Source organism: Anastrepha obliqua, chromosome 5, assembly GCF_027943255.1.
Source record: "Anastrepha obliqua isolate idAnaObli1 chromosome 5, idAnaObli1_1.0, whole genome shotgun sequence".
Classification (NCBI taxonomy): domain Eukaryota; kingdom Metazoa; phylum Arthropoda; class Insecta; order Diptera; family Tephritidae; genus Anastrepha; species Anastrepha obliqua.
This window is the reverse complement of record NC_072896.1, coordinates 90,191,896-90,206,729: the sequence shown is the minus strand read 5'-3', so window position 1 is coordinate 90,206,729 and position 14,834 is coordinate 90,191,896. Positions and strand designations below refer to the sequence as shown.

General features: G+C 36.6%; 1 protein-coding gene across 2 annotated transcripts in view; it reads left to right on the top strand.

The window, feature by feature from the left end:
* Window positions 1-14,115, top strand: part of LOC129249041 (cGMP-dependent protein kinase, isozyme 2 forms cD5/T2) — a 196,944-nt gene extending 182,829 nt beyond the window's left edge. For both annotated transcript variants that reach the window (XM_054888665.1, XM_054888666.1), the window contains 5 exons: window positions 8,004-8,240; window positions 8,335-8,484; window positions 8,657-9,276; window positions 9,357-9,546; window positions 12,687-14,115. In XM_054888665.1, coding sequence (XP_054744640.1) covers window positions 8,004-8,240; window positions 8,335-8,484; window positions 8,657-9,276; window positions 9,357-9,546; window positions 12,687-12,852 — 1,363 coding nt within the window. In that variant the 3' untranslated portion in view covers window positions 12,853-14,115. The remainder of the gene's footprint in view (window positions 1-8,003; window positions 8,241-8,334; window positions 8,485-8,656; window positions 9,277-9,356; window positions 9,547-12,686) is intronic.
* The last annotated feature ends 719 nt before the right edge of the window (window positions 14,116-14,834 follow it).

Here is a 14,834-nt window from a genome sequence, read left to right as displayed (position 1 = left end):
TACTATTCATACAATTTCTTTACATATGTGTTCAAAATGGCGGAACGAGTACGAGCGGCTGTCTTTTGTCCGCAATTTAATCTCCAAAAGTCTTTCAGACTCCCTAATTACTGAAATATATTCCAAGCTGAAATCTATGCCGCAACAAAAGCAACTGAATGGGCTCTGGAATTAACTCCATTTAATACTCGAACAAACATTTTCATTGAGAGCCAAGCGGCTATTAAGGGGTAACACCACTGTAGAAATTTCAAAAAATTGATTTTTTTTTTATAAGCTTAAACAATTCTTTGAACCTTTTAAAATACAGAACAAAAAGTTTTATACGTTACCGAAGTCTATTTCATAAATATTTTAAGCTTTTAACCAAGCGTTAGTGACTGCTACCTAACGACTTCTCCAAATTTCCAAACTTTAAACGCGTTTTTCTCAAAACACGTTTTCTGAAATTGGCACGCAGCATAACTCAAACAATTTTAAATATTTTTAATCAGGTTTTTCACTACGTCTGTATAATAACCTTCTTAAGAGAAGAGCGTAGGGGATTTTCGATAGATTAATTTAAACGATTGTTATAATTATTTAAGTGCCGTTTTTTTAGTCCAAAATAGATTTTTTTTCTTCAAATGCTTGCTAATTCCACAAAAATAAATATTTTTTAAATCCCCTACGTGTTTCTCTAGCTATTCTTATCTAGATTAAGAAAAAAAAATGTTTCTTTGTTCCAGATTAAAATTTGCACCCTCTGTGCTGCGTGCCGCAGAGCTCCTTCAAGAGAAACCACATTACACAAATGTCTCCAATGCCGCCATTTTGTAAAATTTTTCGATCAAACTTTGTAGTTTTGTATTTTAGTATATAAGTAATAACTTCCCAAATCAGAGTGATTGTTTCCCCTTTCCTTCTATACAAAAAAATTCTTTAAAAATCGTGTTTATTTTACGCGTGTACAGTGGTGTTACCCCTTAAAAGAATTATGACTCCTTGCACTAACTCGGGATGTGCTCAACAGTGCAGATCCAAAATGGGGGAACTGTGCGGAAATGGACAGGGCACTTTTTACTGGATGTCAGGACACAAAGGAATAGCTCGCTTAGGCAGGTATTCGATTGCCATCACTGGCTTTTCTGAAAACGTTACTAAATGCGGAATTAGCTCTGGAAACGCGGTAGATATGGGAACACTTAACCTCGTACAAAACTGAGAAAAATTATTCTAACGTCTTGGAACGCCAAAATTGCAAACTTTATTTTATCACTTTGTAGGAAAGACTGTAAAATATTGGTTGCAGTACTGACGAGACTCTGCTTCACCCCTCATTACGCAGCCAAAATGGGATTAATCCAGAGCGATACGTGTAACGCATGCAACGAAGCGAATGCTAGGGGTTTGTTTTTTTAAATGATATCATCGACTCTAGATACTTAGCACTAGCAACACAATGGACCCTAGAGGTCTACAGATCAGCTAGCACTATTTAACCTAACCTAGGCCAGAAAAAAAATGCTTAGCCGGGCCTTTGTGACACTAAAGGGAGTATTAAATTAAGATTCTGTCCACCCTTCTTTCACTAAATCAAACACCTTATGACAAACTGATCACTGTACTCTCTTTCGGTAGAAAGTATGTCGTTAATTTTTCTACAAGGCACTGAAGAGATCGGTTCCAAGACTGAAAACGATACTGAAGTGGGATGGTATTTGGACAGCAATTTCAGATGCTTTACTGTTTTAAGTATGATGACAACGGTCTTTCAATGGAAAGACGTTGCAATACTTAAAGTAGCAGAGTTTATATTTTCTTAAGGCCTTGGATACTCACACCTCTTGATAATTTGTTGATGATAAGACTTAAAGTAGCAGACTGAGTAACTGACGGCCGCCGTAGCCGAATAGGTTGATGTGTGACTACCATTCGGAGTACGTAGGTTTGAATTTCCGTGAATGACACACCAAAATGAAGAAAAAGTTTTTACTAATAGCGGTCGCCCTTCGGCAGGGAATGGTAAACCTCCGAGTGTATTTCTGCCATGAAAAAGCTCCTCATAAAAAATCATTTGCCGTTCGGAGTCGGCTTAAAACTGTAGATCCCTCCATTTATTGAACAGCATCAAGACGTACACAGCACAAATAGGAGGAGGAGCTCGGCCAAACACCTAACAGAAGTGCATAATTGAGCCGGACCCAGTTTTAGCGCCAAGTGTAGCGGGAACAGTTGGGTACCTGAAGACTCTCAGTTAAGCCTCATAAGAACTTTTGGTTGTTGGGTACAGTTGGTAGCGTCAAGGCTCTCAGTAATAAATTTCATGAGAATTGTTGATGCAGTACTGGCATCTAGCTCCTTACACTAAGAAGTGTTTCTTGAAAAGGCCTGACAGTGTGCTAGCAAAATTACATCTCTGATAGAGGAGGAATGAGCTACGTGCTGTGATAAGCCTAATTACGGAATACATTCCATATTGATGACATATAGCCACAATAGGTATCATCGATGATCCACTGTGTACATCTGCTTTGCAGAGAGAAGATGGCACGGAGCATTTCCTCTACCGCTGCCCGGAAGAAACTGGAAGTTTTCCACTCAGCTGCAGCGCCAAACTCAGCTTGATTGAAAAAGTAAATTAACGAGCGTATTTTGTTGAATTCCTCCATAATCATAACCATTTTGTGAGACACTGTACGGATATGGATATGCATGGATGTATTTTGTTTAATTACCAAAAAGTGAAAATGCCTACAGCGACATGACCGACCGCCACCAGCCTGCTCGCAGGCACAAAATTGCACCACACCAAGTGAGTGCGTATGGCTAGCGATATTAACGCTTACCATTTTTCACTAATATGTTATTTTTTTATGATAGCTGTTAATAAATGTTAATGCTTCTATTGCTGTCCATCAAATGCAGGCGCTTTGCCAAGACAAAGCCCGTTGTAAAGCACCTCTCACGCCGTGCATTTATGGTTGCAACACGCATTGTTGCCAACTGCTGGCACAATATAATACAATTGTACATATATACATATGTGTGTGTGTATGTATTTATGTAGGAGTTGAGATGAAAGCATCAGGCAGCATTTGTCGCTATTGCTTGCATTCAGACCGCTTTTTGGACGAGCAGCGTAGCATTGACGTGAGTGTTGGCTGTCTAAGCTGAAAGGATTGTGTCAGCATTGGACACGCCGACTATTCAAACACCGATCGATGCCAGTCGCCGCCAAATGTCAGTCACTTTATATTTGTTTATTTATTTATTGTTTTTTTCAGTGTCTATATTTTATTTCACTTTTTTTTTCAAGTTGCGCAGACTTTCTCCGCTGCTAGTCAGCGTTGCACGGAACAACGCTAAAATGCTAAGCAAGTAACCATGCGACTAACTGCATACTGGCGGCGGTGGGCTAAGCAACAAATGCCTACATACTTACACACATAAGTAGTTGTAGGTATTTGCAGCCTACACGGCAGCTGCCCGGTTAATGACCGTGAAAATATTTTTGATGTTTTCCATATGTTGGCGAAACATTCAAAAATTCAAAACAGCCACAAATAAGCGTTAAATAGCGCTGTAAATTGGCGCAACATTGTGCCGACAAGTTCAACACGCTTGTCAACCAAACCGCCGGCGGTGCACTTCTGCATGCTTACAATGCGCCCGAGCCAGCCATCGCCGTTGGCAAGTTCGTGTTGGCTGATATAGGCTTGTTGTTGCTGTGAGTCATCTTTCAGTACTCAGATATGCTTTCATATGCATTTGACGCCCGGGAAACTACTTTAGCAACCCCAAATAGGGTGTTAGGTGCATTAAACTTGCCTAGGCTCAAGACGGGTCGTCACAACAAAGTGTATGAGGCAAACGGCTTGAAAAGGCAATTAACTGCCACTAAAGCAATTAAGATATTAAATTTCATATAAATATTTTTACGATAGCTTTAAAATTTGTAAAAGTGGGAATAATCAACAAAACGAAATATTAAATGTAATTTTACAATAATATCAAGCGCTTGATTACAGATCTGCAATAGCAAAAATATAATTAAAAATTAATAGAAAATTTATTACCTTGAAAAATAAGCGAGTAGTCAAAATGTTTAAGTACAGATAAAATCAAATTGATTTTGAAGGATTGCATGGTAAAAATAGCAATCCGATTGTACATACAGGGTGACTACGGTATTTGAGCACAACTTGGGAGTAAAACTAATTAGCTACTATTTTGAACGAAATTTAATGAAACTTCACGCACTTTTTAACACAACATTAAGTTACTAAATATTTATGAAATCATATAATGAAATTTCCATTAGCTGCAATAACCGCCTCCCTCCGGGTCCGGAAACAGTTGCATGCCGAATCAAATCAATTGAATCAAATGCTCCTTATTCATATTCGTCATAACGGTATTAAATGCAGTCTTCAGAAAGGAAATGGTTTTATGGGGATACTTATTGGTTTCACGCCTAACGTAGTATTACAGGTGATTAAGGTCTGGAAAGTTAGGCGGCCATAAGTTCGAAATTCTCATGCGCTTCATGGTGTTTAATTTTTTTTAGAAGGCATTTTAATTGGATAACTCGCTGTTCTCGTGTTTGCTCCAAGACAAACTGTCTTCTACGCATAACGGATTCGATCAGCATAGAAACACTAAGCTCCCAAACTAGAACCCCCATTGATTTTGAAAGGTCCTCATCAACGATCGCTTGTTGAATAAATTGTGCACATCGGAGTGTGGCAGAACATTCCTTGTAGAAACCATAATAGCTGCAGATTTTGCAATAAGCTAGAAGAAAGGGAAACTCTAGAACACCTTCTATGTTCTTGCCCTGCATTACACTATGGTCTGAAATTCAAATTTTTTGGCATAAATTAGAAGGAGTGGTACTAGGCCATTGAAATTTCGCATACAGGTTATATATGACTTAGTTAAGAAAAATTCCAAGAATGGATGAAATCGGTTATTCCCCAGAGGTACCTCCCTTGGACCTATAGTAAAAATTTTTGAATTTCAGCTCCAAAAATTGCGATATCTTAACGAAAATTGGTAAATATGTTATTCTCGTAATACGCATCGACGATACCAAAAATAGTTGAAATCGGGCAGTCCCTAGGAGTACCTCCCTTGGACCTATAGTAAAAATTTGGTTTCATAAAATGAAAAATTTGCATATGATAGGCAAAAGTGGTCAAATAATTTTATTATCCAAATATTTATACATATGTTTTTACTGAAACAATTATTTTTATAATAACATTAACTGTACATCTGAAATGAGAGAGAAGTTACAGAATTATTAAATTCACTTGAATATAATATAAAAAGTTATATGTACCAAGCAAATCATTCGAAATCACAGTCTTCCGTATCTAAAACTAAAGCGTTCTTCACAACGTCTGCTTCCGATATATCGGAATCAGAATTATTCGAATCGTATTCAGATCCCCTGGCAAGTGGTTGAAAATTTGAAGCTCACTTGAAGGTGCAAGCAACTGTATTACTTCTTCTGGTAGCTTCTCCCTTTTCCGATATTTTTCTCTAGCGGATAGAGACAAGCTGGAAAGAAGGGGGTCTGAAGAATCCATTGCTCTATTGAAAACATCAGTCATATTATTTTTTCTTGTATTTTTTCTGAAGACACCGACACAGATATCTCCTTAGGCCATTTAATTACTTCCTCATAGCTTGGATATATGTATATTGCAATTCCTTTCTTTATTTAACAACCTCATGTTGATATATTGTCTTTTGCATAAATCATTTTCAAGTAAAAATGCGAGAGCTTCTTCCAGAGTTAGTGGAACTGCTTCGGGTTTTTTTGAGCTAACAGCTTTTCTTATTTCGCTTTGTTCTGCTTGATGCGCAGTTTTCTTTAAAATAAATGATAAATCACGTTGTTTTGATTTTTTTGCCGCAACAGTAGTTGCATGAATCAAAAAATCAACATCGTCATTGTTTTCAGAAGAAAGATCATTTGCCAGCTTCCTCTTAAGCTGATCTTTTGCATCTGTGTAGCTAACCTTTGGTCGTCCTGCTTTACTTGAACAGGGTTTTTCAAAATCATTCTCAGAAATTTCAATAATAGTTGTTGCAGAAACCCACTGGGGATATTTCTCTTTAAATCTACTAACCATACGATTACATTTTCATAATTTTTCGCTAACATATGCTAATAAATTTTGTATTTTTTTTCTTATTTCATCTTTTTTCTTTAAACTTAACTCATTAGTATTAATTTTTTTAAAAACCCAATCCAAAACAACATTAGTTTTGCGATCGCCCTCTATCCAAACTCCAAGCATTTCTTCGTGTTGGAATTTAAAGGTTGCTGAAAATTACAAATATACTTAAATGGGGCAAAAACGGGCAAATGTTACATACATGATTTTAAAGAACATACCCCAAACTTCCACCGAACATAAAAATCTGGAACAATACGGGACAATACACACAACTTTCACTCCACAGAACACAGGTTAATACGAAATTTTCGGTTAAAAAAGCTATTAAACAAAACTCCACACTGTACAGATATGACACAATAAACCACATTTTTTTTCATTAAGTTAAAAAATAGATGCCTTTCTTATATTCTTCCATTATAAATTTATTTCTTTTTTTCCTTTTTAACTATTATCGAACAGCTGTTTTCTTACAATATTTTACTGAACTGTTTACAAGTTTGTTGTTGCTTCAGAAGCATCATGTTTTACAGCTCTTATTTAGAACAGAGTTGCCGTATCCAAATAATTTTTTTTTTATTTTAGACCACTGAAATGTCTCAATTAATACTGCGTACCTATTTTTTTGAAATAAGAAAAAAAAAATTTTGGATTTATGCCAAAATATTTGAATTTCAGACCATTGTGCATTAGCTAGAACTCGAATGAAATGTTTAGGAGCTCTACAATTTAGGAGGTCAGAATGCCTCTTGGGGTTAGAGCTTCAGCGCCTATTTAGATTCGCAAAAGACGCAGGTTTATTACAAGAAGCCTACTACAAGGAAACTTAAGGGTCAATCTCCTACTGGTACCACTAAGGACAAATGTGTCTATGTGATGACTTTCAGCCAGCCAGGTTAACCTAACCTTACCTAATCACTCTAAAAATGAATGCATTTTTTGAAAGAGATTTAAGCTATAACGCAACAACAGCAAAAGTAAATGCATTTCAAATAGAAACACTTCGTACAGGAACACCACCTCCCATTCTGCAATCAAGCTTTGAATCAGCTATGTGAAAGGCTACGCTCTAAGGTGGACTGTGGAAGTTTGCTCTGCTCATTGCTTGGATTTTTTGTGTTTAACCACAGCTATATTTGATGTTTTGTGTGGAAGAAAGCTAAGCATTTCTAGTATGAAAATCTGATTTCATGTAAAGGGTTTTCCAATAACATGTATTATTTTGAAGCTATCATCTATATATCTAGATGATAACGATTTTTTATGGCCGGAATTGGCAACGAGCAACGAAACCATTGGTCTTTTATGGGAAAAGTTTCTGGACCGTGTTATCTCTCAAAGAAGTGATCACAATCGGCCACCGAGATCTTGTGATTTAACACATTGTGACTTTTTTCTTTGGAGCTACGGGAAAGAGAAGCTTTACGCCAACACACCAACAGCCCAGGGTCGATTCAAGACCTTAAAAATGGAATTCCTGAAGCTATCGAGGACATAGGGCAGCCACTTTGCAATTCGGTTATGGAAAATTTCATGGAAAGGATATTGTCCTATAAGCGTCTGTAAGCGTGGTCGTGGTGGTCATTGCCTGATTTTCCACTATTAAAGGCATACCTTCCTCTTTATCATGAAATAAATATCCGACCATTTATTTTAAAAATATAATTTTTCTTTGAATATCAAAATAACACCTCATATTGGAAATCCCTTTATTTAAAATTTTTTTATTTATTTTAATTTTTTTTTTTTTTTAATTTATGTGTAATACTCATTACCTACAGATTTTCATTAATACTTTTTCACTATATAAATTTTTTTTTAATTTTCTAGTGTGCCCATCTTCAAGAACCTGCCGGAAGATACTCTTATCAAAATCTCAGATGTGCTCGAAGAGACCCACTACCAAATGGGTGATTATATTGTACGTCAAGGCGCACGTGGTGATACCTTCTTCATCATATCGAAGGGGCAAGTGCGCGTGACTATCAAACAACCCGATACGCAAGAAGAGAAATTCAAGCGCACACTCGTCAAAGGTGATTTCTTCGGCGAGAAGGCGTTGCAAGGGTGAGTCCAAACGACAGGCTGCAAACTTAAAGCAAATATTTATTAAAATGCAAAAGAAAAATGTGTAAATACTTTCATTGTACTTTTCTTGCAGCGATGACTTGCGGACAGCCAACATAATTTGTGATTCTGCCGATGGCGTTACTTGCCTAGTAATCGATCGAGAGACGTTCAACCAACTCATTTCGAATTTAGATGAAATTAAGCATCGCTACGATGATGAATGTATAGTAGAGCGTAAAAAGTAAGTCGACGATCGAAAGCAAATGCGCTAATTCATTTCATGCCGCCACTCACTCATACCGACTTCACTCTATGCGCCATTGAAACATTCATGCAATTTTTCAGGCTTTGCTTTATTTTCATATTTTTTCTTGTTATAATTTTTTCTTTGGTTTTTTCAATGTTTTCTGCAGAATTAATGAGGAATTCGACAATGTGAAACTGACCGACTTGCGTATTATTGCCACACTTGGTGTTGGTGGTTTTGGTCGTGTCGAACTGGTGCAAATTAACGGTGATAATAGTCGCTCGTTTGCGTTGAAGCAAATGAAGAAGTCACAAATTGTCGAGACACGCCAACAGCAGCACATCATGTCCGAAAAGGAGATTATGGGCGAGGCCAATTGTCAATTCATTGTGAAATTGTTCAAAACGTTTAAGGATCGCAAATATTTGTATATGCTAATGGAAAGCTGTCTGGGCGGCGAATTGTGGACAATATTGCGCGATCGTTGTAAGTTCGATGATGCCACTACACGCTTCTACACCGCCTGCGTGGTGGAGGCATTCCAATATCTGCACTCGCGCAACATCATCTATCGTGACTTGAAGCCGGAAAATCTGTTGCTCGACGAAAAGGGCTACGTGAAGCTAGTGGATTTCGGTTTTGCCAAAAAACTACAATCCGGTCGCAAAACATGGACTTTCTGCGGCACACCAGAGTATGTGGCGCCTGAGGTGATATTGAATCGGGGGCACGATATTAGCGCTGATTACTGGTCACTGGGTGTGCTGATGTTTGAGTTGCTAACGGGTGTGTATGCACGAACGCTAAAGCATTCCATCATTATTTTTACTAAAATTAATGTGCGTTTTTTTCGTATTTTTCTGTAGGCACGCCTCCATTCACTGGTTCGGATCCAATGCGTACCTACAACATTATATTGAAGGGCATCGATGCCATCGAATTTCCGCGTGACATTACGCGCAATGCCAGCAACCTGATTAAGAAATTGTGTCGCGATAATCCAGCTGAGCGTTTGGGTTATCAACGCGGTGGCATCAGTGAAATACAGAAGCATCGGTAAGTTGTGAATTGACTTTTTTTCGTTTTTTTGCTTCAACTGTTTTAAATAATTCGAGCACAGCATTTAAAATCATCGAAATTAGATCACCAAACCAAGATAGGGCTAACGAGCAAAATTAGTTTCTTTTTTTACTTTTATTAAAAATATTTTTTCATAATTTTATTAAAAATAGGATTTTTTTTATTTTGCTTCAGTATTTTGCTTACTCTTATTAAAAATATTTTTTTATACTTTTATTAAAAATAGTAATTTTTTTATTTTGCTTCAGTAGTGCAATTCATATAGAACAAAATATAGTCAGTTTGCTGAACCACATTCTAAAGCAAATGTTACAAAAAAAAACTATTTGGGATTGCCTCCGACTTTTTACTTTAACAGGCAATAACAATTCAAGTAGGAGGAAGCTCAGAGGTACAACATGCAGAGGTGTGCCCAACATCAGACTGTTAACCGGCTCTCATTTCTCTTATGAAGCAATCAGCTGATTGGCTGACATAGCCAGGTTCAGACCGTTACCCGGCTCTCTTTTCTCTCAGGAAGGAATCAGCTGATTGGCTGACATAGCCAGGGTCAAGGCGGCGGCTTATTTCAAACAAGAAACTCGAGATTGTGATGGTGATATACGCAAAAAATTCAGCATAGTTTCCACTCATGCTAGGTTAGGTTAGGTTAGATTGAGTGGCTGTCATCCGACAAACTGGGGCCTGAATAGTCCTGTTGTAATACCACTGGAGCTCGTTCTTTACACTCCTGAGTCTTCCCTGAACCAACCTGTGGATTTAATAGATTTTGTTTTTTTAGGTTAGATTGAGTGGCTGTCATCCGACAAACTTATGCCTGAATAGTCCCGTTATAATACCACTGGAGCTCGTTCTTTTCACTCCTGAGTCTTCTCTGAACCAACCTGTGGATGTAATGAATTTAGTTTATATCGGCAACCCTCTTTGAAAGACCTCTTCTATGCAGTCAAGAAAGGCGAGTTCAAGCGTGGAAAGACTTTTTCTCTATAGAGTAATTCATGTAAACAGGCGGTGTTTCACGGTTTCCTCTTCTTCAATATATTGGCAGACAAAAGTGGTACCCTCAGTCTCTTTGCTAGCCTTCCAATTAGACAATGCGCTGTTAGTACCCCTATCGTATTTCTCATATTCTGTCTCCTAAGATTCAGTCGCAATTTTTTGCGGCCGTGGTTCTATTCCGGCCAAGTTTGCCTGCTTATTTGACAAAAAAGTGATTGCTTCCAACGGGCATTAACAGTATTAATAAAGTGTCTGTCTATTAATAATTTGCAACAACTCATTTTACTTCGTTGCTGTCTGAACAACTATTAATTGGTCGAGTGTGGGAATACGTGTGAAATGAGCGTGCAGAATTCTGCTGCCGAGCCCCCGGTGACGTGCCAGGCGAAGTTACTCACTCAATTTTGTTGTTTACCATAGCTTCAGGCCGAGCCTGGCAATTTATCATCCTTGTAAGGAAGCACCGGTTATTAAGGGGGTGGATTTTGGCTTCAGTATGAGCTCGTATCCGTAAGTGTCTTCTGCTTCGTACTTACGAGAGCTTTTGATTCTAGCCTTCATACTTTTATAGTTGGGATTCAACAAAGTCGGTGATTATCTTCCCATTAAAAATAATCATAAAATCTCAGTGCTACGAATACAACTTTGGCAACCTATCATGAAGCCTCAAAATGTCTGTGATTACTTACAGTGTATGGTTAAAAACCACACGAACAGAGCATAGTATGGCTTAGAAACGTTATCTACAAAAAAATGTATTTATAAATCGTTTGAAAATCGCAGATGTATGCTAAGCGACTGAAATTATTACGATTAAATATTTGCTAAAGAGATCGTCTAGGTCTGTTCGTTCAAAGCCAGGCCAGAAAAAAATCTTCAAACAGTTGTCTATAGCGATGTCCATTGACAGTAACAGCTCTGACAGAAATACGTGTCAATTATTTTATCACACCAAACAGTACATTTTAGGTGATGTAATGATTTTTCGTTCGGAGTTGGCTTAAAGTTGTAGATCTTGTAGATTGTAGATTTTATTTGTGGGATAGGAGGAGAGAAGCTCGGCCAAGCACCCAAAATGCGTGTAAGCGCAAATTATTTATTTTATTTGTAATAATTTTTCTGAAATTACTCTAGAGCTTCCTTCTCACCAACCTTTGAATTGTCGACTCATTCGGACGATTATTCGACCAAGAAATCTCAAATTTTGCGATATGTTGTTCGTATAGATGGACCGTTTTCATGCCCTTTTATACTATTTTCATGAAAAGTTTCAATAATTTTAACGCGTTTTTCTATCGTATAAAATTGTACATCTGCCTAGGAGTTATTCACCACTGAAGTCACTTTTTTAGTAAAATAAATCTACTAGTGTGGCAGCCTATCTGTGCGCGCCTTTGCAGTTTCATTCGTGAGTGCGCTGAGTGTTAACATAATTTATGCTCTGAATGTTAGCAAACCTCTGTGCGCTGAATGTTAACAGTCTCTTGCCACTCATAATCACTGTTACTGCTCTCACAACATTCGCGCGATAAAAGAAGTCTACATTGCCAGAGCGACTCGGTTTTGCATTCGGACGAGGACAGTAACTAAAGCAGCACTCTTAAGAGTATATCAGTGCATATTTTATATTATTACATTTGCATTTTTGCATTTTGTATGCTATTACAAGAACAACAACTGAGATGCTATCTGTATAAACTGTAAATTTAGCTACACCTCTCTACAACAGCTTCACTGTTAGGTTCCCAATAGATGGCGACAAATATTTACAGATTTCATAGCTTCATGTAGACCTTCTCGATCCATTATTCACAGTTAATTGCCTAGGTTACTAGCTTTTAGTATTTATCTAGGGTAGTTTGGCATTTAAGTTGATACAATTTGGAATATGTGCGTACATACAAATAATTCATTAATACTCACTCACTCTTTTGAACTGCTTACGAAAATATTCAAAATTTCTTTACTAAGGATGTGTGATCTGTTAAAAGGTATGTATGTATGTGCGTAACTCATTGCATTTCATCATCTTATACGTACATATGTGTGTGAGAGTCAATTAGTTTTTAAATTATAAAATAAGCCTTGAAGTATACTAACATTTCTCACCTTTACAGATGGTTCGACGGTTTCTACTGGTTGGGCTTGCAAAATCGTACACTCGAGCCGCCAATCAAGCCAGCCGTGAAGAGCGTCATTGATACCACGAATTTCGATGCCTATCCACCAGATCCAGAAGGTCCGCCGCCAGATGACTTAACCGGCTGGGATAAGGAATTTTAGATCCATATTAGAGTAGGAGGGCCATACAGATTTTATAGAAAATGGAAAAATTCTTAAATAGGTTTAAAAAAAAAACAAAAAAACAAAAACGCGCTAAAACGTGACACTGTAAAAATATGCATAAATTTGTGTTTGGCTGTTATTTTTACAAAAGCAAAAGAGCAGAAAAGTTGCTAATTTCTACAATACACACACAATTTTTCATGTGCTTATACATATTTACCGTTACACATTTACACGATTTTGCAAATAAACACCACACCAATACATACACATATCTATTTTTAATTGATTTACATACATTCATTGATGCATATGTGTGTGTGTATGTATATTTTAGAGCGCACGCAAGCGTTTCGCAAAGAATTTACGTTAATTTTTAAAGGATTTTTATTTTCTATTTAAAGTGTATTTTTAAAATTACTTGTATATTTATGAGATGAGGAGGAATGCATACAAATTTGGTTTTATATTTCTACCATTACTTACTTGCTTAGTTTTGTATGTATGTATTTATGTATATTGCTTTTATATTTCACATTTATATGTACATGCGGTTGTAATTTTCAACGAAACGTATGCTGTAATATTTGATGAAATAATTATAAAAAAATATCCATGAAATTACTGAGCGATTTTGTTGCAATATATGTAAGAATTGATTTAAAACAAAAACAAAAAAAATATAATTAGATTTTTAATTAGTTACATAAATGTAAAGAAAATCATATTTGTAGAATTTTATTAAATGTATTTATGTATGTGGTATATTTTTTGCATAAACTCATACACATTAAAACGCGCCTAATCAAAACTAAATACATACATATTAACGCACACACACAACACAACATAATGCCGACAGGCGTATAAACACACAATTTTGCATAGATGAGGGATTTTTGCATAAAAAATAGCTACTTTTATAAAATTTATACATACATATTTACTGTCTCTGTACCTACTTATAAATACCTAGATTTACAACATTTATCGTCTTGCTGATTGTGAGTGAAGCGAATGGCGCACAATCGAATGTACGAGTACTAAGTTGTTAAAAAACGAAAATGTAATAGAATTCACCTGCTGTGTGCCTTTTGTTTATTTTGTTTTGCAAATATGCACTTAAACACATGTTTGCCAAAATATTAATTATTAATTATAAAATATTAAAAATTAAAACTAAATACCCTAAATATATCTATTATGTATTGTAAATTTATGTATATGAATAAAATGATGAGCAAGTATGAATTGAGCGTGTATGTGTTTTTTTCTTTAATTTTTTTTTTTTAATTCCAATACAACTACGGGTAAGTGTAAATGTTAAATAACTGTAGAATACTAATATGTTGGTAATTTTCACAATTTTCATAATTTGTAGGAGCGACTAAACTCATGAAAGACGTTGCGTTAATCGGCATTAACGACATAGCTTCTGCTCAAATATGAACGAGACGTTATCAATAAAACGGTCCGCGGATGACATATGGCAAAAATAATTTTTTTGTTTTTTGGTAGGACTGTTATAAGCTTACATGGCAACTTTCAGCGTGATATGTCACATAGTTTGTTTTCTGTGCTACTGTAAACAAGTCAAGCTCGAGTGTGTTCTTCGAATTTAACGATGGAAATTCAAGTTGAACAAAGAATTTGTTTGAAATTTTATTATTCCAACAAAATTTCGGCTTCAGACGCCTTAAAAATGTTGCAGACAACCTATGGGGACTCTGCTCTATCGCGTGCACGTATTTTCCAGTGGTACAAATCGTTCAAAGAGGGCCGTACATCAACCCAAAAACCACGCCAAAGTCGCTCAAAAATTAAAGTTATGCTGACTGTTTTTTTCGATTACGAAGGTGTGGTGCACTCGGAGTTCCTTCCGCAAGGCCGATCGGTTAACGCTGAATATTATTTAGACGTTTTAAAGCGTTTGCGCGAGAACATTCGTCTCAAAAGGAAGGAATTGTGGAACAACAAGT